Below are 25536 nucleotides of genomic sequence, written 5' to 3' on the forward strand. Positions count from 1 at the left end.
CCAGCAAGAGTGATGGGATGACCCAGGAAAACAAAGCTGTCTCCTCTTCTTGTGCAATTAGTCTCAGGGTTTTTTGGATTGTTTTTTTTTTTTTTCTGTTCCACTGCGATGCTAAAACTTCCTAAGTGGACTCTCTCAGTCTCCCAGAGCTGTTTATATTTGTGGGTAGCTATCCAATTATTGATCTTCGGGGGGGAAAGGGAGGCAAGTGTTCTCCCATGTCATCATTTTTTGCAAGTATAGCAATTTTAAAAGTCATATTATCTCAGGCCATTCTACCCTTATTAGTGTTAGATTTTAATTACTGATAGCTGGACACAAAAAATTCAAGTTGTCTGGAATTTTACTAGCATTAATAAATAAGTAAAAAAAGAGAGAGGTAAAGACTTGAAAGTTTCTAGAACCATGGTGAATGAAAGAAGTGCTAGAGAAAACTGCAAAGGAAAAAACTCTCTAAAAAGAGAACACCTTTAGTAATGGCTTAATAATCAGCAATGAAGTGCAAATCACAGCCCACTGAAGAGTTACTAGAGCTAAATGATTGATAGTTATATTTGCAGTGTATTTTAATAAACTTGGTAGTTTAAAATATGCTGAAGACGATTCATGCTTTCAGAACTTAATATATTAACCAATAAGCAAGCTGGAGAAAAAGAATGCTTCCAGTGATCACGACCTAAAATATAAGCAATATAAGAACATCAGGAAGGCATATTTCAATGAAACGTATGGAAATGCTTCATTTTCACATAAAAATGAAGGAATGGTACAGGAGAAACACCTTTAATATCAAAATATACTGTCAGATACTACAATCACCTAACAGCAAATACTATTTTGAGACCTAATACTTTGAAACAGAGAGATTACCACAATAACAACGCAGGTGTTTCTTCTTTATGTCTAACTAAGGCCAGAGGTAGTTTGTAGGACTTGGCCAGCCACAGGGCTGGAGAACAAGGAAGCGGCCTGCTCTGTGTGCAGCCTTCACACATGTGGACACTGAGAGGCTAAAGGCATAACCTCACTGGTCCCGCGTAGTGGAGTATATGAGAATGAGCTGTGGGTATTAGTTTGCACATCCAATTAAACTGACCCAGATAGTGTGTACCTGAAAGAAGGAGCATAGTGATGTGATGCAATCTCATGGAATGGGCAAAGCATTCCTGAAGGTTTATAGTTTACATTCGGAACCTGAAATTCTAATGTAAAGATTTAATAAGTATATACATTGCAAATCAAATTTCAGACACAATATACAGTTAGTCACTACTTATTTCGTAATGTTCCCTTTATTATTAAAATATTGTTTTCATTCTTTCAGTGAAAGACAGTTGTAACTTTTAGAGCTTTTGACTGATTCTTGCAAGATCTGATGTAGAATACAATAATTTTATTTCTTAGCAGAAATAAAAGGCTGCTTTTCAGAGTAATTGCTTCTTTGGGAGAGAAGCGGAACATTTTTTTGCATTAACACAGCAGCTCTGCCAGTACACCTATTATAAAGTTAATTTTAAGAATGAGGCTTATTTTAGAGTATTATAAATTTCAAGTTTTTTTAAAATAGTTTTTACACTCAGATAAAATAAAAGAGTATAAGTTATAGTAGAGGCATGTAATATTTAAAAATTGTTTCAAAACATTGTATGGTACATATTAACTCTGTATTTCAACACACAGTTTGGGGTAAATCCAAATGAAATACCTTCTGGATAAGTCCAAATCCTTTCAAGTAGATTAAACTTTAGTACATGTACTTGTAAGTCTACACAATAGTCTTATAAAGAAGGCTATAAAGATGAGGAATATTCTGATTCTGATTCTGTGGCAAGATCATTTTATTAGTGGACATGATTATGCAAAAAATATATGATATAAAATTGAAAGGAATAAATAAGACAAATAACTACCATGGCCATTCACAGTATAACCTGATATTCATCCAAAGTCATAAAGAAACTACTTCATCAAAAAAGTGACACCTGGACCAGGAGAGAGAAAGAGGGTTTTATAAGTGTAGAGAAAGGAAGAATATCATTTCAAGATGACTTGTAATAAAAGAAAGTGTATTATGTGTGCACTGTAAAGCAAAATTAGCAGAAAATAAAGTACATGTGACTCATCAGTCTACAGGCATACCATTCTAATATATGCTTCAGGCCATTAGCTAAAATGCCCCCAAAAGCTTAATAATATTTGGGGAGAGGGAGGAAATGGATGAGAGAAATAAAGGAAAAGGCAGAGATGGGTAGATAGGTAGACCTGCTGTTATTTTAAAATATTCAGCATGATTTATGCAAAATAATGAGAAATTTCTCCAAGGCAAATCGATCATTTCTTTCCTTTAGGGTTATTAATAGTTCTGAAATTTTAGAAGTCATGTACAACTAAAGCATAACTTGGTCTACAACATGACAGAATCACACTGTGGCATATTTTTTATAGAAGAGGGCCACAGCATATTTTCGTCTGTTTTAATAACTATATGTGACATGTGAGATAGGTAGAATTTAAGACTTTTATGAGGGAGAAAACGTCCTTAAATATAAACACTAAAACATTTTTTTAAATGACATTTAATTTAATCTTTTTCTTTTCAATTAAATTTACTGGGGTGACGTTGGTTAATAAGACTATATAGGTTTTAATTCTATGATACATGATCTGTATACTGCATTGTGTGCCCACCACCCACAGTCAAATCTTCTTCTGTCACCAGATATCTGGCCCCCTTTATTCACTAAATCATGTTTTAATGTACCCTGATCTTTAAATTTTTATACAAATTTTCTCATAGCTACTAATCTTTTAACCTAAAGGAGATGCAGATAATATGAATACTAACTTTTAATGCTAAGTCCATCCAAGTTTATGAAAACTGTATTTAAATCACTGATTAGCATTACAGAGACTTGAAATATGATGATGCTTGAAAAATGTGCATTGAAAAGAAATACTGTGAGTTATTAAAATTTACCTGGTCTTATTTTGAAGTTGTAGTAAATACAACTTTAAAATGCTTTTCTAAAACTAGAGTGTATATGCTTATTATGAATTATGTTAATAACACTAAATTAATTTTGATAGGATGAGAATGATTTCCCTGGTTTTTCAAGACCACAGGGGTCTATTTAGTACATTACTCTTTCCAAATGAAATCATTTTCCAAAATTGGAAAAAGTCTGAACAATATGAATTAGTTAAGTAATATACCCCTTTCTCTGTGGGAAGGTCAATTTCTCTTTTCTTCTCTGTTTTCCTTTTTTTCTCTGAAATCATAATTATTGTGGATTCTCAGAGAGAATATTTAACTGCATCAGATTAAGTTTGACCTAGTAAAGCACATTCTCCTTTTTTAGTTTTATAATACCTCTGTGTATGTGCTTTCGAGATTTTAATTACAAAATACAAAGAAGCCTTAGGAGGGAAAACCATTTTTACCCCCAGATAAACTTAACATTTTTGAAATGCTGAAAATATAACTTGAGTTCCTATTTGCAAAGAAAGATTTATTCATCTATTCAGTTGTTATTTATTTAATATTATCATGTGTGAAATGCTTTACTAGGAGGTAAGAACACAAATCACATGGTCCTTCTTAATTAACTGCCAGGATCCTAGGTCATAACAGTTGGAAGGAAGTACAGCAGCAGTGTGGGTTGGTGACAAAAGCTGGTCATGAGGACCAGCCAGAGTTCAGGATCGAGAGCGCATGGAGTTAATTGTGAAGGTGGAAATCGAAACCGGGTGGAGAGAAGGCACAGAGCAGCAGCAGTGTGCTGGAGAGAAAGGCAAGTTTTACCAAAGGCCACTGGACAGACAAAAGGATATGAAAACCAAAAGACATGAAAAGGCAAAACATGCAAAAAAAAAGATGCAGTCATCACAACAAAGTGACCATGGTACTGAAACAAAACTCAGAAACAATTCCAGCTCCTAGAACCAGCGATGCGAGGCCTTAATGTCCGCGATGTGGGCAAATCCACATCATACTCTGTCCCCCTAGTCTCTGAGCCCAGGATGGGGCTGTGCTACTAGGGCAAACACAGTACCTGGAGTCCAGTGGGCTCTCAACAAACATTTACTGGATGGAAAACAATAAAGAAATCAAAGGGCACAGTCTCAACTGAGAACTCCACCCTAAGCTTTCTGCATATCTTTAGGGTACCAATTATTGTCTTCCTGGTTTTTTGTCTAAACATTTTCTTTCTATGTTCACATTCTCTTTACTGGTGGTATGAAGAATACAAGAAAAGTAGGAACAACCCAGTAAATATTTTTACACAAAAATAAGTATATTTAACTTAAATAAGCCTATGTAATTTTTGACTTATGACTAAAATATGTCCCTCATAGAGCAAGCTTATGCAGAATCCCTGAGGCATGAAAGTGTGAGGACGTTACCGCTGCCTGAAACATAAAAAATGCTTCATTAATGATAAATCCTACCTTAAGCTACATGCCATTTTGCCATAAAATGCTTTGCAGTGCATATAGAACACAGCTCTTAGCTCTATTAACAACTGAAAACTGAACTGCAATGCAGTGGAAACTTGAAATGTATTTGGTACACCCAGAGCAATCTTCAGGCAGCAGATAAAAGCCAAATGTTAAAAATAAATGCATGTATTTATGTTGGAGCTAGTACCCAAGTATAAGCTTTATCTCACTGAATGCATTTCATTTAAGATGACTGTTTGTTTTTAACAGAAAATGTCTTTATGCCCCCACGTAACTATCCAGTTGTACAGTTTCCCTTTAGCTACCCAGTGATGGCTGCTTTTGTGAAGGCTTTCACGCTGTTAAGTGGACCATTAGTACTTGTGCCGTTACGAAGCACCTTAATAGTGACAAAAAGTAAACCTGCAATGAGCAAGTATCACACTGCCTGCACTATTAGTCTTCTTTACCTCCTCTGTATTAATTCACATTTCAAATTCAACATAGTGAAACTTATTGTGGTAGCATTTTTAGATTCATCTAGACATGCTTTATTCCACAATTAACATATGACTATGTGAAGTCACCAACATTATAAATATGTTTAATATTTTTAAAAACAAGTACCTAAATGAAGACCCAGCAACATCCCCCAGTCTTATTAAGCCAGCCTGACCCAGTTAGTTCTGTCCAGTTAGAAAACAGAACTAGTCTAGCTCGAACCAGCAGTTCAGGGATGACACAGGCCTACTATGTATCGATTCTGTTCACAACCAAAATCTCTGAACCATTCTGACCAATGTCTCCCTGAGAGTAAGCTGCTGATTGTAAGGTGAATGGGCAGGAGATAAACAACAGCTCAGAGGACTGCAATGCACAGCGCTTCTGGGAAACAATGCAAAACACAGGCCCTGTCGCAGGAGCATCGGTAACAAGCTCACTATAAGGAAACACCATTTGTTCTTCTACACAAGAATTGCGAAAATGGGTGACAAGGGTAAAAGTTTCTAATCGATACTCTCAAACATGCGTACATTTTTTACACTTTTCCTTGCAGGATTATTTACAAGACATATATGATATGGCTTAAAAAATTACCCACAATAGGTGAGATATTTTGAGTATTATTTGTTGCTAATTCTTTCAGAGCATGATATCTTAAAAACACCAATTCAAAAGTATATTTCTTTCTTTTTTTTTTAAATATATCTTTATTGATTTCAGAGAGAGGAAAGGAGAGGGAGAGAGAGAGAGAGACAGAAATATCAATGATGAGAGAGTCATTGATCAAGCCCACAACCGGGCATGTGCCCTGACCGGGAATCGAACTCTGATCGCCTGGATCCCAGGTCGACGCTCAACCGCTGAGCCACGCCCGGCCAGGCAAAAGTATATTTCTTCATGATTTCTTCCCTCTGCTTTGGAATCTACTAGAAAGGGAGTAATGCTAGCATATTATTGGGCGTTGCAGTAGAACTGTCTGGGCGTGCACTTCCTGTGGTCCCTGGCCCCGAAACCCTCAGGGCACCCCAGCCTGGCTCCCACCACCAGCAAGGCATTTCTTAGCCTGGCTGGTTTCTTTCACAGCCGAAGGCCACCAGTCTGGGGGAGTAACGCCTTCCCAGGGAAAGAGCACGCTGCAGTGACTGATGAGAGTTGGTGTATAAACACCCGAGCTCCCCGCACCACCCACCTTCTACATTGGCTCCCGGAGATCCCCCAACATGAACTGACATCTTTTTGACTGCCTTCCCTTTCTGGACTCAGTTTCCCACTTCCAGCCCTTGTTTCCTTCTCCGATATAAACTACTTTCCCTTGAATCACTGTCTTTGGTTTGGTTTGGGAAAGAACCCAAACTAAGACTTTTACAAGTGCTTATACAAGTATTCTCATATTTTATCTCATAAGCAACTATAAGGTAAGACAAGCACTATTAGACTCACTTATCAAAGAACAGACAGACTAAGTAACTTCCCCCAAATGACATAACCGGAAGAGGCAGGGTGGGGGAGGAACTCAACCCTGTTTTCTTTGCTGGAACACTTCAGGACAAAGGCATAAAAATGACTCCGTGGGCCAAAGGCTCTTCTTTACTTGCTCTTATGTAAACCTCTTTTTAAGCATATAAAATGCCACAGACTAAATCATGCTTACTAAGGTATGTAAAAGAACAGTATTATACCCAAACCATTTACATATCAATCATATTTACTGGTGGCATTCAATATATAGGTCACTGTGATCCTAAGCACTGGTTATTTCAATATAAAAACATTTTTTAAGTCATCCTTTGGGTATATATGCTAGATGGGATGGTTTCCTTGGCTGCAAAATATCTAGGATGAAATTATATCTAAGGTTCTCTATAGCTCTAAACCAAGGCTTCTCATTTTAACACTCCGCCATTCTGTGCCTGACGACTCTTTGTTGGGGGGCTGTCCTTTGCACTGCAGGACGTTTAGCAGCATCCCTGGCCTCTACCACTCACTGCCACTGGTGGGCGCAGGCCCCACAGCTGTGACACCCAAACATGTATCCAGAAACTACCAAATGTCCCCTGGGTGGGAGGGGCTTCATCTGTGGTTGTGTGACGTGAGTTTTACAGCCCCAGCATCCCTTCACTCTTCATGAAAGACAGCCAATCTATAAGGGGAGTAAAGTTTAGTGCGGCCTAGGAACAGAAACTATATCTACTTTGATATTTTACAAAGGAAGAAAAGTTGTACCTAAATGCTACAGGGCTCCAAAGTTAAAAGTATCTGGAAGAAATAACAGTGGCTGTGAATCTTACGCTTCTAAAACATGACTTAATGGTGCTGAGAAAGAGCCCGGCTTTAATGCTTTAGCCCAACAGTGGAATCTCCGATCAGCCTGTATGCCCCACTCGGGACAGCCAGGAAGGCAGGAGGCAGCACACACACTTTGGTACGGAAAAAAGACTCCATGTGTAGTGCAAGAGTATTTCTGGCAAATAAGTAAAATAGATGTAAGCATACTGGTGAAAACTTAAGATGAGCTTTGAAGTTCATAAGCAGAAACACTGTGCGCCAATGTCCATTTCAGTTGATCCAGATGTTAATGGAAGTTCTGTACTTTGGCATCCGGGCTTAATAGCTTTACCTTGTAATTCTGTTGCTTGCTTTGAATTTTGGTGACTCCCTCTCAGTCTTTTACCAAGAAGGAAGGTGGAGGTGTAGCAGGCACTGAAAGCCTGTCTTCATTTCTCTTTGGCTGGCCTCTTTACAGCGTCTTCGGAATGCACAGACCAGATCCATTCCCTTTGCTACACTGTGTGTATGTAGAATGCTTACATACACAGGATTTGCTTAATGCAAGAAAAGGCCACTCCATTTTCAGGGGCCATTTAAGCTTTCTGTTTAAATGCTGGATGTCTAGCCTGCCTTTGAATGTTCTGCATTTTATATTTCTCCTTGTTCTTCAGCCTAATGCAACAACATTCTCTAACCAATCAGCTATACATAGGCAGTTTGCTTAGCTGCATAAGATACCTCTCTCCTTGATGAGATAGGTTTTTTTTGTTGGAAAGTATTCTTTATTGTTGAAAGTATTAGGGTTAGATTGGTACCTATTTTTATAATTTTCTAAGTTTCTACAGACTCAGCTAGTGATTTAACTATACATCAATTTCACTTTTAATTCTGTGGCGAACAGCTCCTAGCATTCTAACAGTGACTGCCAGAGTTCTTAATAATGTTCGAATTAATCTCTCCCAAAGTAAATGACATTTACCATTGATAGGACACTGGCTATAAACTATTCCTATTTCCTCTGTAACATCATATATTATTGCCATAGCAGTATATACAAAGTTGAAAAAACAGTTTATGCATATAAATTTCATGTCATAGGTACACTAATTTTTAATAAAAGCAGTCTTCGCACTAAAAAACCCCCAACATATTATATATATGTGCATGTGTGTATGGACATGGCAGAGGCAGTAAACGAGAAGAGGTAGTAAAAGAGGGAATAAACATATACAATCCTTCCTTCCTAAATAGGAGCATAGCTCTGGATTCCTACATCAACAGAGTTGAAGGTCAGAGTACTGATGCTTAGGACATGCACCTACCACTTGTCCGTTGTGTGGATTCTTATAAGCATATGGAGGTCCACGGATATGGTTCCACATCTGACCAGAAGTCATAGCGAAGACTATGCACTGAAAGACAGGGTGCAATGTGTTTCCATTAGAGTAACGCTCTGGCTCCTTCTGTTAATGCTATACAACTTATGCTACTTTACAAAAAATAGGGGAAAAAGTACGTGATAACATACCAGAGATACCATGGCCCAACCAGTCTTGTTATAGATGAACTCCAAGTTGTTCCTTCTTAAATAGAGCAAGCCACCAACAAGTGACACTAACAGGGCCAAAGCAATGGTGCCAGAGTAGTTGGGTGGTCTGAAGACTCGAATCTGCAAAAATGCAATGGAAATTTTAAGTGAAAGAAAAATATTAATTTTTTCTCTTGACCATATTCTAAGCACTTCCAATCTTTAATGCAAAAAATTTAGAAAAAGGCCACCTTACTTTTCATACCTGGGGCTAACATCCCTTTTACTCTTTACAAGTCCTAAATACATACCTTAAAGCATCGTGGCTAAGTAAAAAGCCTTGCTCTTCATTTTAGGTGAATATAGTTAAACCTATGCAAAACCTACTTATACTCAACCCAGAGCTGCTCTGACTAATCCAGGGAACGTGGGATCATCTGGTAAAGAGGAAATGTGAAATTTGTATTATTTCAAGTTGGGATTTTTTTTTTTTTTAAAGTTCTTAAAAACGGCTTTATTGAGATATCATCCACATACCATACAATCACTATTCAAACTATACAATGCGATGGTTTTTAGCATAGTCACTGATATATGCAGCCATCACCATAGTCAGTATCAGAAAATCCCATACCCTTTAGCATTCACTCCGTTATTTCTCTTACCCGCCAGCCCTAAGCAACCATTAATACGCTTTCTGTCTGTATAGATTTACCTATTCTGGACTTTCATATAATATGTGGTCTTTTGTAACTGGCTTCTTTCCCTTAACATAATGCTTTCAAGGTTCATCCTTGTTGTAGCATGTCAGTACTTCATTTTTTTGTGGGTGAATACTCCATTGTATGCATATAACACATTCTATTTAACCATTGATCAGCTCATGGTCACAAGGTCTTTTCTACCTTATGGGTATTATAATGCTGCTATAAAAGTCTTGTACAATTTTTTGTGGGGCATGTGTTTACATTTCTCAGGTATATTTGTAGGAATGGAATTGCTGGGTCATATGATAGCTCTATGTTTAATGGTTTGAGGAACTGCCGAACTGTCTTCCAAAATGGCTGCACCATTTTACATTCCCACCGGTGGTGTATGAGGATTCCAATTTCTCCACTAACTGACATTATTATCTCACAGATTTTAGCCACCCTTGAGGGTATGAAGTGATATCTCATTGTGAGTCTGAATTGCATTGCCCTGATGACTAATGATATTGAGCGTCTTTTCATGTACTTATTGGACATCTGTATACTTTCCTTACAGAAATGTTTATTCAGATCCTTTACCCATTTTTTAAATTAAGTGATCTTTATATTATTGAGTTTTAAGATCCCTGTATATATAATAGATGTAAGTCCCTTCAAACAAAAATGATTTGCATATATTTTGTCCCATTCTGTGGGTTGTCTTTTCACTTTCATGATTGTGCTTTAATACACATCAAGACTGTTTTTCAAAAGTAGACATAATTGGTCTGAACTCATGATGTCACAGTATGTACAGATCTTGGTTCTAATAACATTCAGCACTAAAAGAAACTAAGGCTCCAAGGAGAGATGGCTAATCGAGTGCTGGGTAGGGTAGGTAGGTAAGATGAGCCTGAAATAGATCAGCTAGATGTATCACACTCTCTGACCTCAAATTTTACTAAAAACCTACAATAATCAAAACAATATGGTATTGGCAGAAAAACAGACACAAAGACCAATGGAACAAAACTGAGAGCCCAGAAATAAAGCCACACATATATGGGGGAAAAATATTTTGACAAAGGAGGCAAAAACATACAATGAAGAAATGTAAGTCTTTTCAATAAATGGTATTGAGAAAATAGGACAGCCACAAGCAAAAGAATGAAAGTAGGCTGCTGACACCATACACAAAAACTAATTCAAATATAAGACCTAAAACAATAAAATACATCCAAGAAACCATAGGTACTAAACTTACGGACATTGGTCTCAGAGGGGTTTTTGTGAACTTGACCCCAAATGCAAGGGAAGTAAATGCAAAAATTAATGACTGGGACCAGATCAAATTAAAAAGTCTCTACACAGCAACAGAAACCATCAACAAAAAGACAACAAACTAAATGGGAGAAGATATTTGCAAACAATACCTCCAATAAGGAGCTCACCTCCAAAATATATGAAGAACTCATACAACTCGACACCAAACACACAATCCACTTTAAAAATGCATGGAGGACCTGAACAAACACTTCTCCCAAGACGACATACAGGAGGCCAACAGATACAGGAAAAAGTGCTCAACTGCAGTAGCTATAAGGGAAATGAAAATCAAAACCACAATGAGGTACCACTTCGCAACTGTTAGAATGGCTATTGTCGAGACAAGAAATAAGTGCTGGAAAAAATGTGGAGAAAAGGGAACTCATAAACTGCTGGTGGGAATGTAAACCGGTACAGCCTCTGCGGAAAACAGTCCAGAGGTTCCTCAAAAAATTAAGAATAGAATTACCATAGGACCCAGCAATCCCTCTTCTGGGTGTCAACCTGAAACGTTTGAAGACACTTGCCTATGCTTACTGCAGCATTATCCACAATAGCGAAGCCATGGCAACAACCTAAGTGTCCATCAACTGATGGCTGGATATGGTGCATATATAGTCATGGGACGTGGTGCATATATACAGTCACGGGACGTGGTGGATATATATACAGTCACGGGACGTGGTGGATATATACAGTCACGGGACGTGGTGGATACATACAGCCACGGGACGTGGTGCATATATACAGTCACGGGACGTGGTGCATATATACAGTCATGGGACGTGGTGCATATATACAGCCACGGGACGTGGTGGATATATACAGTCATGGGATGTGGTGCATATATACAGCCACGGGACATGGTGCATATATAGTCATAGGATAAAGGATTATATACTGCCATTTGTGACAACACAGATAGATCTTGAGAGTATCATGCCAAGTAAAGTACGTCACGAGGAGAAGAATAAGAGCGGTATGATTTTATTCATATGTAGGATATAAAACAGAAAGCAACAAACAAGACAAACTTAGAGACAGACAGTAGTATGGTGGTCACCAGAGGGATGGAGCGGGGGGGTGAAGGGGGTAAAGGGGTTCAGATATAAGGTGGCGGAAGGAGACTGGACTTTGGGTGGTGAGCACAAAATGTAAAAGGTAAGTGATGTATTATAAAATTGTACAACTGAAACTTATATAATGTTATTAACCAATGTTATTCCAATAAACTGAATTTAAAAAATAAAGAATAGCCCGGCTGGCGTGGCTCAGCAGTTGAGCATTGACCCAGGATCCAGGAGATCGTGGTTAGATTCCTGGTCAGGGCACTTGCTCAGGTTGCAGGCTCGATCCCCAGTAGGGGGTGTACAGGAGGCAGCCGATTGATGATTCTCTCATCATTGATGTTTCTATCCCTCTCTCTCCCTCTCCCTTCCTTTCTCTGAAGTCAATAAAAATAAATTTAAAAAAAAAAGAAAGAAAGAAAGAATATAGTGATTTCCTCTTTAAAAAAATTATGGGTAAGCAGTTTAAATCATCCTCAATTATATCCTTAAATTAAATTCCTAGAAGTGGAATTATTAACTTAAATTGCATAAAATAAAGATATGACACAGTTAGAAAATTTATACCAATTTATAGTCCCAAGAACAGTTTATGAGTGCCATTTTCTCACATGGCTCATGAAAAGAGAGTGTTATCCCATTTTTACTTGCCCAAAAGATAGATAAAAATTATACATCTAGCTTTTTAATTAGAATTTCTTTGATTATTAATACCATTGAGCAATACTCAGTATATTTTTTAGCCTCTGAAATTACTTTGTGCCTAACACACAGTTTAATAGTTCTTAAAATATCATTATTCTAAAAACCATTTAAATTCATCTAACATAGCTATCAGGCAGTTTTCTGTACGTGAGGAAAAGTGCTGCATGGAGAAATTTTTAAATCCTGTGGCCTTATTAAAATGCTCTAACAAATCCAGCTAATTAGCCGATTATTATGAAAACGGTGGGAATCAAACATACATGAACATCCGTTCGGTCAGCAATCCACTTGGCTAGCTGTTCAGCTGCAAATCCAATTCTTTGAAGGTCATAAGTATCAGCTCTCTTAGGTCTGCCTTTCGGAGGAAAATGCATGAATGTAGGAGCAGAGTTCATGTTGAGCTGTAAAACACGAGACAAGAAAATACTAAATATAGCATCACCCCAGCAATCTTTGTCTACCGTTCATCTGACATTTCATGTTTTTCTGCATGAATTTTGAAAAGATACCCTTTATTATGAAAACTCAAGCGGTTTTCCAGAACTGAATTACTGTTTTATTCACCTTACTGCACTACTGAATCAAAAAGAACCTATAAATTAGGCTGTGTGCAAAATCTTCACATTTAACATACATCATTCATAGCCCCAGCTCTATCCCCTATATTTTATCAGCCATTCCAGTCTTTTTCTATCTTATATTCTGTAATTAGAGAAAAAATGAAGTAATTCAAAGTGCAAAATATAAATATTGTAATTAGGCAGTGCATGGACTTTCCACTTCTGGAGGAAAAGTACTGACATTTGATGAACAATATAAGTATATTATGGAGTTAATTTCAAACAAATTATAAGTAGATCAACTTCTCTATTAAACTTTAAAAAATTTTTAAAAATGATGGTGACTGTAGCAGAAGCCAACATTTTGCTCTAAACAACCTGAATTTACCAGACCTATAAATTACAGGAAAGACGATTTGGTTCTTGCAGTACTGTAATTTTCCTTTGTAAGGTTACTTGAAGTTACGTATTTATATGTATTTTTCTTTATTATTATAGTATTATTATTACTATTATTATTAGCACCCTACAGTGTAAGTCCTTATGAGGAAGAACTGTATGCTTTTCTCGCCAATTCACTGCCCCTATAAGAGTAGGCACTCAGTAATATTTGCTGAATAGATGAACAAAAATAAGCATCCCCTAAAGGCAAAGTAAATTTATGGAGAAAGAAGTGAGTGCAAAATACTAAAAGAAAGACCAAAGCTAAAGGGTACTAAAGGCAAAGAGAGAATTTATCTTATTCAACTAGAAACTGGCAAAGATGAAAAAATAATCAATCTGGAGGCAAATAAGCATAAATATTCACTAATGACCCATTTGCAGTTAGTGAGCTAGATTCTTTACCAAACTAAATGCTTTTCCATGACCTAGCAAAGCGTTATGCCAAAGAGTGTCATATGTGAGAAAAATAAAACAGACCAAGATACCAAAACTAATCAGGCCTGGTACTGCATTTGATTTTACATTTCAAAAGGTCTACATTTGAACGGCACTGATCAAGCAGTGGTAAATATAAAACATTAGTAACTGCAGGTTAAGAGCTAGAGCTTTGGGAACTGGACTGCTGGGCTCACATTCTAGCTCCATATTACACTAACTTTATAACCTCGAACAAGTGACTCAACTTCGCCATACCTTAATTTCCTGATAGTGAGAGAGAGAGAATATCTTTCTCTGTGGATCATTGTGAAGCTAAATGAAATAATACACATGAAGTTTAAGTGGGTAATTAGGGCTAAATGAGGACCTACTCGATTAGGGTACCATCCTTATGACCTCAATTAACGGTAATTACCTCCTTAAGGTCCCTGTCTCAAAAAAATGGTCATATCCGGGGTTAGGGTTTCAACATATGAATTTGGGAGAGACACAATTCAGTCCACAACAGAGAACACTTTTCAACACATATTTAATGTTAATACCATATATATAAAATTATCTATATCTGCCATATGGAAAGAAGTAAAGGTTAAGTAAAACTTACATTGAATTTTAGATAAAATTTCATACATTTATGCACAAAACTACATACAATTAAATATCAAAATAATACATACCTTAAACTACACACATTTAAATATCAAAATAAGGTTAATGCTTGTAAACTGCCACTGTATGCTGACAAAACACACTTGGTCCACAATCCAAAAGTTAAAATGTGTTGACCATACTCCCTAATGGCAAACACTATTCAATGATAAAAATAACATCAGCTGTATTTTAATCACATCAAATAACTTATAACTGCTGTATTTATTAACTTATTCAATAAACGGTATTTTTATCTGGCAAACAAAAATGTATCAACCATAACCAACTCTATATATTAAATATATTAGCAAAATAAAATATAACTTTTACCTGTTGAAAGACATCTGTCCCCTCGTCATAGTCCACCATACTGAAGAAGAGTTTGTTACAGAAAGCAGATGAATAGCGCCAGGAGTTAGCCAGTATCTGATATTCTTCATTCGCTTGCCTGATAAGAGTAATGGAGCAGAGCAGAAACATATCAGTATTTAAGCATTAACAAAACTCTTAATAAAACAGGTAATTCTAGGAAAAGAGTTGGCCAGTTTTTGTATAGGAAGCAAGCTAAGAATATATTTTAGATTTTTAAATAGTTGTAGAAAAGAAAAAGATGAAATATTCCATGACATGTGGGAATTATATAAAATTCAGACTCTATTATTCATAAAGGTTTACTGCCACAGAACCACGTGGTTCATTTACATCTTTTGCTCTGGCTGCTATTGTGCTATCTAAGGCAGAGTTGAATAGCTGTGACCAAAAGCGAGTGGGCTAAAAGCCTGTTCTGTTCAGGCCCTTTAAATAAAAAGCTTAACAACTCTTACTCCAGGGCAGGCCTGGGTAGGAGCATCCAGCCCGTGGGCCATACACAGCCTGAAAACTCACTCAGTCTGCCCCCAAGGCAACGGCAGGCGGGACTCGGGAGTCAATAAATCCAGGAGCTGTTTTCATGGCTAATTTTTAAGTGGATAATTTTGTGTGGCCCTCGAATGCTGTTACAAATCTCCAAATGGCCCTCTCCCCCTATCTGGAGGGTAAAATCATTTTGCAGGATCTCCTTGTATGTAATTTAAATCTCCCGATCACTTTCAGTAGAAGGCAGAGCGCTCTTTCTAAGACTATTGTAATTCAGTTCAATGAAGAAACAATCACGAGAACATTTCCAACCTGTGAACAGTTATACTGCACCTTTCTACATTCCGTGCATCTAAACACATGCTTACAGTCAAACCTAAAAGTCAACAAAAGCGCAAGGAAGCAAACAGCACAAATGAGCCCTCCTCCAAGAGCTTCTATTCTAAATTAACTTCTACTGGGCATTTTGTGGATTTTCCAGAGAATAAAGCTCTACATTTAGGTGTAGGGATGGAATGGAAACAGTGAAATGGTGTTGCTGGAAGGATGGAAGCGTAGTAATGAAATAAAAAAACAGTGATTGCTGAAACACTAATAAAAAGAGAGGGTTATTCTTCCCTACACTAGTAGCTGATTATTCACAGGAGTTTGGGGAGTCCCCCTCCTAAAAATGCAAGTAAAGAAATAAAAAAAGTATACTTCCACAATAACAAAAAGCCATGAAGTAAAAGTCAGCAGCAGATAAGAGATTTCAAGAATATCTGGAAAACAAGTTAGTGTAAAAGTTCTGATGGAGAAGCTACACTCTCAAAGGAGACTGCAGTGAGGGACAAAGCAAGGGAAAATACTGGATCAGAAGGAGCAGAGACGCTGGGTCTGAGATTTTATCTCCTTCAAGGCTAGCCTGTTACTGCTTCATGGGTGCTGGCAGAAGACATGAGACTCCTGGGTCATACACAGAGGACATTATTACTTCATGTCCATTTGCATCAATTCCCTGTGCCCCCAAGTCTCACAGGGTGATGCGAAAGGTCCCTTGTGGATGCGTGCACACAACTGACTGCGCTACCAGAAAGGAATACTGAGTTTGAGGGACTTACTGTTTTTATAGCAAGTGATAACAAACTTGTGCTATGTTCAGTGAGAGTCATGAGCTCATTCCTTAAGGCTTGTCCCTGCACACACAACACTTTTTATTCTTGGCATACTCAGCGAGAACATGCAGGGATGCTTGGGGCCCATGGCGACTGCTTCTCCCAAATGTAGTCACACACACAAAAAGAACAATGTCATGTAAAGAGGGAACAAAGGAAATAAGAGAGCACTTATAATTTTAAATATGACTGTGCAAATTAAATACCAACATCAGAAGACAGAGTTCAGTAAAATTCACAAAACAAAAAATGACACAGGAGGACTATATTGGGGGTAAGGGAGAGAAAGGAGCCTAGAGATTTAATCCAATAAATATAATTTTGAAACAGAAAGAGACCAGAGAGAGAAGAGAGACAGAGTGAAGGAAATATTTCTGGAGATATAACACAATTCAAGGAGGCTAAATCTTCAAATTAAAATTATTTTCCAGGTTCTGAATAAGAGGAATTTTATTTTATTTATTTATTTTTAATATATCTTTATTGATTTCAGAGAGAGGAAAGGATAGGGAGAGAGAGAGAGATAGAAACATCAATGATGAGAGAGTCATTGATTGGCTGCCTCCTGCACACCCCCGACTGGGGATCGAGCCCGCAACCCGGGCATGTGCCCTGACCAGGAATCAAAACCCTATGGCCTGGATCCTAGGCTGACGCTCAACCGCTGAGCCACACCCGGACGGGCAAGAGGAATTTTAAAAAAGACCAACCCCAGACATATTACGATATTTCAGAACAAATAAATGCTATTTTTCAAAGGAACAGTGGACTAAGGCATCATCTAACATCATATTCTTAATGTCAATTTCATATGCAAATATAGCATCTAGATCTTAATCATCAATAATATTTATTCAGCATTTTAATATGTGCTGCAGTAATAAGTATACCTCACATCTCCACCTTTAAGAAGGTTGTGAGGGAAAGGCACAGACACACACTAATACGTAAATAAGACACAGATATTTAAAAAGACTGCAGATCATAGGTGTTACATGGCATACAAAGGAGGAGATCACAGTGGACTGGGGCAGTTGGACAAAGTGTGAGTGTAAAATGTAAAGTTATTCAGGAAAGAATGGAGGGATTAAGAGTATAAGCAAGAAAGAACAGAAAGAGAATATTAAGGTAGCAGAAGTGATAAAAAGAAAAACTACCAAGTCTGAAATATGTATATATATGCTCAAATAATAGAATGTAAGTTTCATGTTCGAAAATAAGAAGAGACTGGAAGCTCTCCTCTGGTAGAAACATAAATAGGACCTTGACTTTGTTCTGTAAACAGTGAGCAATGATGAGTGTTTTGAAGGAAGTGGATTATGCAAAATGCTAATTAAGAATGCTGTATGTGGCAAAGGTGTATATAATATATCAGAGGAGAAAATAAATGTTTGGAAACCACTCAGAATGTTACTATAATGATCTAGTTGGGAAAACATATGAAGCTATTTAAATAGACTACAAATGAAGATATGACCTATTTCTTAATATTCTCCTTTAGAATCTAGAGCACCAAAGTAATCAGCAAAATTTTCTACACAAGTTTCTTCTACTTAGCAATATATCTGCCTGGAATAGAGAATTTGAGGGGAGCCAAGCAAATTACATTTTTCAACACAAATAAAACATTTAGAGAAAATTTAATACTGACAAGGTAAATGGGGGCTTTCTTCTGTTGGATATAATTCACTAGCAATAGGATCACTGAACAGATCTGTCTGTCATTAAAAATAATTCAGTGAGCCTGAGAAATACAAATTTCAATGCTGATGACATCTATTCAGAGTATAAAAGACTCATTAGAAAGGGTATGTTCCAAAAACATAAACTCTGTTCTCTACACTTAACTCCACTATCCTGAACCCCTTTCAGTCCAACTTCTTATTGATTAATAGGGGATAGAAGAATCCTAACTAATGACAAACAGATTCACTGGGTTCTTGCCCATGTTTGTGTCAGCTTGGACTAGAGAGTGAAGTAAGGCATCACACTGGTGTTTATTGGCACACTTCAGACTTCACTGCCATCTAAAACTGAAATCGGAAAACCATGAATGCTCCACATATTTCAGTCAAGTAAGTATACTTCCAACATTGTTAACCAGAAAAAAATTTTCTGTTTTGGAGTTCACAGGAATATTAGAGGCCTAGTTTTATGACCTCAGTATATTGTTCTAATATGTCCCCACGCAGCCTGAAGAGGGCAGTCAAGCTGCATCAAAGCATTCAGGAGGGCTTAGCAATAGCCACAGGGCACAGCTCCGCTCAACCTGCGCTATTACACCACCATTTTTATTATGCCAACAAGAAAAAAAATCACTTAATCCAAATGCTATAGCTTTTCATATTATAATCCATTTTAAAGGTTATGTAAAACTAAAAAGGATGATTAACTCATCTGTAGTTGTATGTTTAATGTACTCCCCATGATGAATGTAATTTTCATCTTTAATGCCCTTGAAGAGATTTTTAAGAAATATAGTTTCTCTTTTTAATGTTACTCAAATTTCCTATAAAGTAAGATTTAGATCAAAATTCCAAAATATGCTTTTCATACTCATATTTATAATGAATTGTATGTGTATAGAAGTACATATTGCACAATGATTCCAAAGCATGTCTTCATGAAACCCCAAATTAATCAATTTTTGTAGATAGTGATATATGTAGAGAGAAAGAGAACTGGTGCTAGCAGAACCACCTATTACTTATAGTTCTGGAGAGAAAACAAACTGGTAAACAGCACCCCAGAGAAAGATTTTAACAGAGTGATTTCTCTCTGGTTCTGCTACACATACCTAGGACCCTACTGAATACAATGAAATATATTAAATAGACCCAATGTCTCTGAAGAGCTGAGAAATTAACAGTTCCCTACCAGACTGTAACTCACTGCATAATTCACTACTCAGTAAGATAAATTAAAGAGGTGTTGTGCTCGCCCGGCCAGCACAGCTCGGGGGTTGAGCATTGACCTAGGATCCAGGAGATCACAGTTTGATTCCTGGTCAGGACACATGCCCGGGTTGTGGGCTTGATCCAGCAGGAGGCAGCTAATCAATGACTCTCATCATTGATGTTTCTATCTCTCTCTCTTTCTCCCTTCCTCTCTCTGAAATCAATAAAAAACATTTTTTTAAAAAATATATTTTTATTGATTTCAGAGAGAGGAAAGGAGAGGGAGAGAAAGAGAAACATCAATGATGAAAGAGTCATTGATCGAGCAACCAGGGCATGTGCCCTGACCAGGAATCGAACCCCGATCGCCTTGATCCTAGGTAGACGCTCAACTGCTGAGCCACGCCCAGCCGGGCAATAAAAAACATTAAAAAAAAGAGGTGTGCCCATTATGCCCTGCTTTTCCTATGCATTTTCCTTTATTAGACCTAAATAGACACCTTTCCTTGGGAAACAACTCTAACATCAAATATGTGACTCAAATACATATTTAAAGAAAAAATGTGTATAAGTATAAGAGATAGTAAAATGTATATAATATGCATAGTTACAACTCAGTTTATGAATCAATATAATTTCTGTTCTCTTAAAAAACTGGTATCACCAACATATAAATGCTTAAAGGCTGTGTGCTAAAAAGATTGACACACAATATAGTAAAGAAACAAACATTCATTCATTGTTCATTTGACAAGTTTTCTTAACGACTGTATGTACTATAAATATAAGGATTATAACATGTACTTGATAAAGATTTGTGGAACTAACAATAAAGAATTAATAGATGAATGAATAAACAGATAAATTGATACAGTGCTTGGAAGCAATAAAAGTAAGCAGAAAGGCACAGGCCCTTGCCTTAAGGTATGTCAATCCATTAGGGAAACATTCCACGTGTTTTAAACCTTCTGTATCAGTCTCACAGCCCTAGGATATTCTGTTGTGTGTGGTTTTTTTCAGTCTTTGTTCTCTCTGCTTTTCAATTTTCAAGGATTCTACTGCTATATCCTCTAGCTTAGAGATTCTTTCCTCAGCCATGTTCAGTCTACTAATAAGTTCCTCAAAGGCATTCTTCTTTTCTGTTACAGATTTTTGTTTTATTGCTAGCATTTCTTTTTGGTTTCTTCTTAGGCCTTCTATCTCTCTGCTTACATTGCCCATCTGTTCTTAAATGTTGTTTACTTTATCCATTACAGCTGACCTGGTATATTCAGGAGTACAGCCTATCAGTTTTACATAAAAAAAGAGACAGTAACCTTTTGGGGGGAAACCTTATCTCCCATCAGGACCTGAAACAAAGCCAACAGCTCAATGTGGTCCTCAATTCAGAGGTTACCCTAAATGTCTAGACCTGGTTTACTGCTGATTCTACTAAGCTGAAATCTGATGGCGTCTGATGGGCTGCTGTGGCTGTTCAGCCTCAGAAACAGCTCTGTAATTAATACCAAAGCAGATGAAATGCTCTGCTCAGTGGGTAGAACCAAAGCAGCCCTCATAGTTCTGAGCAAGATTCCCTCTGATAAACATTTTACTACAGTTTTACTGACTTTTGCCAATGGCCTAAACATATGGTCTGCGACTTAGAAGACTATATAGCCTAGCAGGCTAAAGATACCCCTCTTTAAGGACATTGCTTTTGTGAAATAAATCATGTCTGCCAAATGGTTGTTAATGGGTCACTGATGTAGATGCCAACAGTCAAGACACATCATGTGATGAGATCAAGTGGAATCAAGCTGCTAATGGAGCCTGCACTGCCCAGATCACCACCACTGCTACCTGCCTCCATTACTGTAACAGACATCACAAGGCACCCACAATCACGAACTGAGTAGTTTCAAGCAGAAGCTACAATGCAAATTGGATTTGGGACTCTTACCAAAATGTGGCCTGTTTACTTTGTGAAGGAGGCCACATTAGTCAGGGCACTGTCCCCATCCATTTATAGCAAGCTGACTATATTAGCCTATGACTTCCTCTCAGGACTACTATCAGCACCGACCACTGTCAACACCTTATCCGACTAAGATGTCACTGTTGCGGATAAACTATAAAGGAGGCTTAGAATAGGTGGTTAGGCCAGAAAGCAGAGAGTAAAGGAGGCATGTCATGACAGGTCAAATTTAGGGCAACTTGAACAATGAAGAATAATCATAGTAACGGGTTAGTGAATGAAATAAAGAATCTTTGGGTTGAGATACTATACCTACAAAGGAGAGCATTTCCTACCTCACCTTTCCCTTTTGAGTATCTCAAGGAATTAGTGTAGAAGGAATGACAGAATTTTAAAAAATCCTCACATCAGAGTCACCAATATCAAATTCAGGTAAAGATTATCAATTAATGCTACAACTACTGGGTAAAATGGTACTGAGAAACAGGACAGTCACATCTCAAAGTATCCCCTCTCCTAACCCATGCACAATCCCTAAACACTTACTTCCAGGGAAAAAAGACATGCTTAACAATACAAAGATTTGGTGATCATCACCCTAATGAGGCAATTGATTTCATCACTGGTATTCAAAGAAACTAACATCATGTGCCTCTGGATACAATGTAATAAGTACATAAATAACTGCAATAGTACTCGTGCAAAAAGTAATAACCGCATTTCATCATGAAGAAACACAATAGACAGTTCCAGAGCAGGGGACACTTTTTAAAAAGGCAGCCGATGTTAAAAGTGTGGAAATTTTATAGTTTTATAGAGGTGGAAAGAAATTAACCAATGAACTTATATGCATATATGCATAGCCCATGGACAGACAATAGTGCAGGGAAGGCCTGGGGGTGTGGGATGGAGGGGGTCAATGAGGAAAAAAGGGACATTTGTAATACTTTCAACAATAAAGATAAATTTAAAAAATAATTTTTGTGCTTACCAACAACAACAAAAAGAAACTAAAGTAGCATAACATTCAAATGCCATTAATGAATTTTGACAAGATCTCAAATAGGAAGAAAGGCAATGAAAAACATTTTGGACACAAATGTAAAATTTAAATATAGACAGTGCAATAAGATTATATTGAATTAATGTCAATTCACTTAAAAGTGATAATGATATTCTGATTATGTAAGAATTTCCTTTTCTTAAAAGATGCATACTGAAGTATTTAGCAGTGATATTCATGATGTCCAACAACTTATATGTACATTTGATATGAGACTCATGTTTGATGTATACTTAAAGAGCAAAATCAAATGCGGCAAGGTGTTAATAATTAGTGAATCTTGGTAAAGGGTAGACTGTGTCCTCATACTACTCTTTCAATTTTCTATAGTCTGAAATTAAAAAGATGGGGGACTAAAGCTAGACCTTATATACAAATAAGATAGAAAACAGAAAGAGCTCAGAGACTGCTGCAAAGTAACACAAATAACGAAAGGTCACTGAAAAGGGTAAAAGAGTTGGGATTATCCATTCTCAGCAAGACACACCTAGGAAGCAATTTAATACAGTGAAGTTATATCATATGCCTTCAACTTAAAAAATAATAAACTAGAGTGAGCTCAGCAATAACCCTGGAACATCTTTTATATTAAACTGGTCCTAGATTCAATCAAGCCTGAAACAGTTCTCATGTGTTAGCCAAACCAGGCAAAGAATGTGTGAATGCCATGAGAGTTTGCTCGTCTTTGACAAAGAAGTGAAACCTTTTGTTCATGTAGCCAGGCATATTAGGCTGACAATAATTAAGGCCACAGAAAAATATTATCTAAGGAACAGAGGAAATGATAAAGGCTGTACTCCCAAAACCATTTACTAAGCACTTACAAGAGCATTAAGTGATGTACAAGGGTAATTTTATCTACACATGATTTTCACCTTCTGTGCTCACTTTAAAATCTAATTTCATAAGAGATGTGACCTCGCTTTAATGAAACAAGAGGCTGATGAGCGCTTTTCCACATGGTTTTGGCCTGCTATCGCCAACTCGCCAGTCGCTGTTATGAGCTGCTACTCTGAAAAAGCTTTTCATGATCTAATGAGTTTAATAAATGCTGGCTGATGGATCCCTGCCCTAAAAAAAAATTAATAATCTTAATTGGAAAACGTAAAAGCAAAATGCAAATTACAGTTCACAGGGTAAAGGCAATGATGAATGTGTACACTTAAAAAAAGCATTAAACTCTATTAGCTCTGGAGTTGCAAATCCCAACCCTGAAGGGTATTAGCTGTGTGACTTCGGATAAATCATATAATCTCTCTGCTTTGATGTTCTCATCTATAAAATTGATTTTTTCAGACCTAACCTTTACAGTAGTGAGCATGACAAGAGCTTATATGTATGTCATATATATGTTACAAATATATATATAACACAGAACTCCTAATAGTTTACACATAGTAAATAATAATTTTAATTAGAGGATGGATGTGATCCAATTAACATCTAATATGTCAATGTTATAATTTATTCACCCTCCCTTTTAAAATACCTTTTTAATTACTAATTTTTTCATTTGAGTCTAATTTAAATATATTAATCTCCAAGAAATCACTTTGGTTATACATGCATCCTGCTTGATTCTACATGTACTTTTTTTATTTTCCTTCACCTGGACTTTTTTTCCTTATACTTATTGATCCATAGTAATAACCTTAGAAGAGGATATTTTGTTCTTACAATTTCTTGTAACTTCTGGAAGAAATAAGTAACTTTGTGGTAGAATACATCCAAAAGATTTAGCAATTATGGGTAATATTCCCTTTAGTAGAATTTGATAAAGGAAGTTGGAGTTAACACTTATGGGAGGGAGGTGAGAATTATATTGAGTAGTCTTAATTAACAACTTTATTTGGCTCAGGAGTTCAATGTTAGCACTGAAGAAGGTGAGAATTGAATTCTGAAATTTGTGAATAAAGTGACTGTGTGAAGGAAGAGCAGAATGATTTGCAAGAGGGCTTACAAGGAAGCCAACAGCTCATTCACCAGCCTGAAAGCAACTAGAGAGTCTAAGTGTGAGTTAACTCTAGAGAAAATGTCTTAAAGAAAAAGGAGAAAGTCTCACAAAAGAAAGCACTAAGATTTCAAAATTGTAGCTATAAAATAATTCTACAGAATTATAAAAATTATAGACGTTTTATAAAAAATAGTGCAAAATTCCATTGGCATAAAAGGACCTAGAATTTAATTCATGTTCAAAAAGAAAAGATGGCTGCTCATGATAGGGTGTCTCTCTCAGTGAAGCTACAACTCCCTCTGGGGCTAAATTTAGAATACAAGAATATAATTTGAATAATTTTACCTTTTTCTTGAGTTCTCTTTGATCCGCTCTGCCCACTATCATAGGGGGCATGGTACTTCTCTTGGCTCCACATAGTAAATCTCAGAACACTGCTCATCCACAATTATTTAACAAATCCTCCTTGGCATTTCTATTACTCTATGATATAAATTGATCAGCCTCCTCTAACAAACTCCAAGGCATCCCCCTACCGGCTCACTTCATTTTCTTCCTCTCCAATTCCATCATCATCCTGAGCAATTTCAGCACACATGGTTTAATCTAGACATCACCACAGCCTTAGCGTTCCTCAAGCTTCTCTACAACAACAACCATCTGTATTATACTTCAGTAAATTATTTACTAAGTAAGCCCTTTATGACTGCTTCTTAATTTTCAACTCTATCCTGTTTTTACACAAAATCTGCTCTTCGCTCTTGAGAAAATATAGCGTCATTATATCACACCCAGGTTATCAGCTGTTCTCTGGCCTCCTTTGACCCCCTATCCAACTTTGAACCCATAGTTACACATTTCGAATATACTCTCTCACTAATACTCTCAAAGCATTTGCCTAATACACTTCACACCATACACCAAACATGCTGACTCCTAAGGGCGGTGTTCTTGCTCCTCAATTGCTGAGTATTGGGGCAGAAAATGATTTAATTCTACAGATTCCTCACTAAGAGGTTGGGTATTTTAGTTTCAAAAG

General features: G+C 37.0%; 1 protein-coding gene across 2 annotated transcripts in view; it reads right to left on the reverse strand.

Moving 5' to 3' along the window:
• The window catches only part of TUSC3 (tumor suppressor candidate 3), an 89253-nt gene that overhangs the window by 38788 nt on the left and 24929 nt on the right, over positions 1–25536 (reverse strand). For both annotated transcript variants that reach the window (XM_087814131.1, XM_087814130.1), the window contains exons 3-6: positions 14951–15068; positions 12788–12928; positions 8741–8881; positions 8535–8624 (exon numbers count right to left, since the gene is read on the reverse strand). In XM_087814131.1, coding sequence (XP_087670257.1) covers positions 8535–8624; positions 8741–8881; positions 12788–12928; positions 14951–15068 — 490 coding nt within the window. The remainder of the gene's footprint in view (positions 1–8534; positions 8625–8740; positions 8882–12787; positions 12929–14950; positions 15069–25536) is intronic.

Source organism: Miniopterus natalensis, chromosome 2 (assembly GCF_054644295.1).
Source record: "Miniopterus natalensis isolate mMinNat1 chromosome 2, mMinNat1.hap1, whole genome shotgun sequence".
Classification (NCBI taxonomy): Eukaryota; Metazoa; Chordata; class Mammalia; order Chiroptera; family Miniopteridae; genus Miniopterus; species Miniopterus natalensis.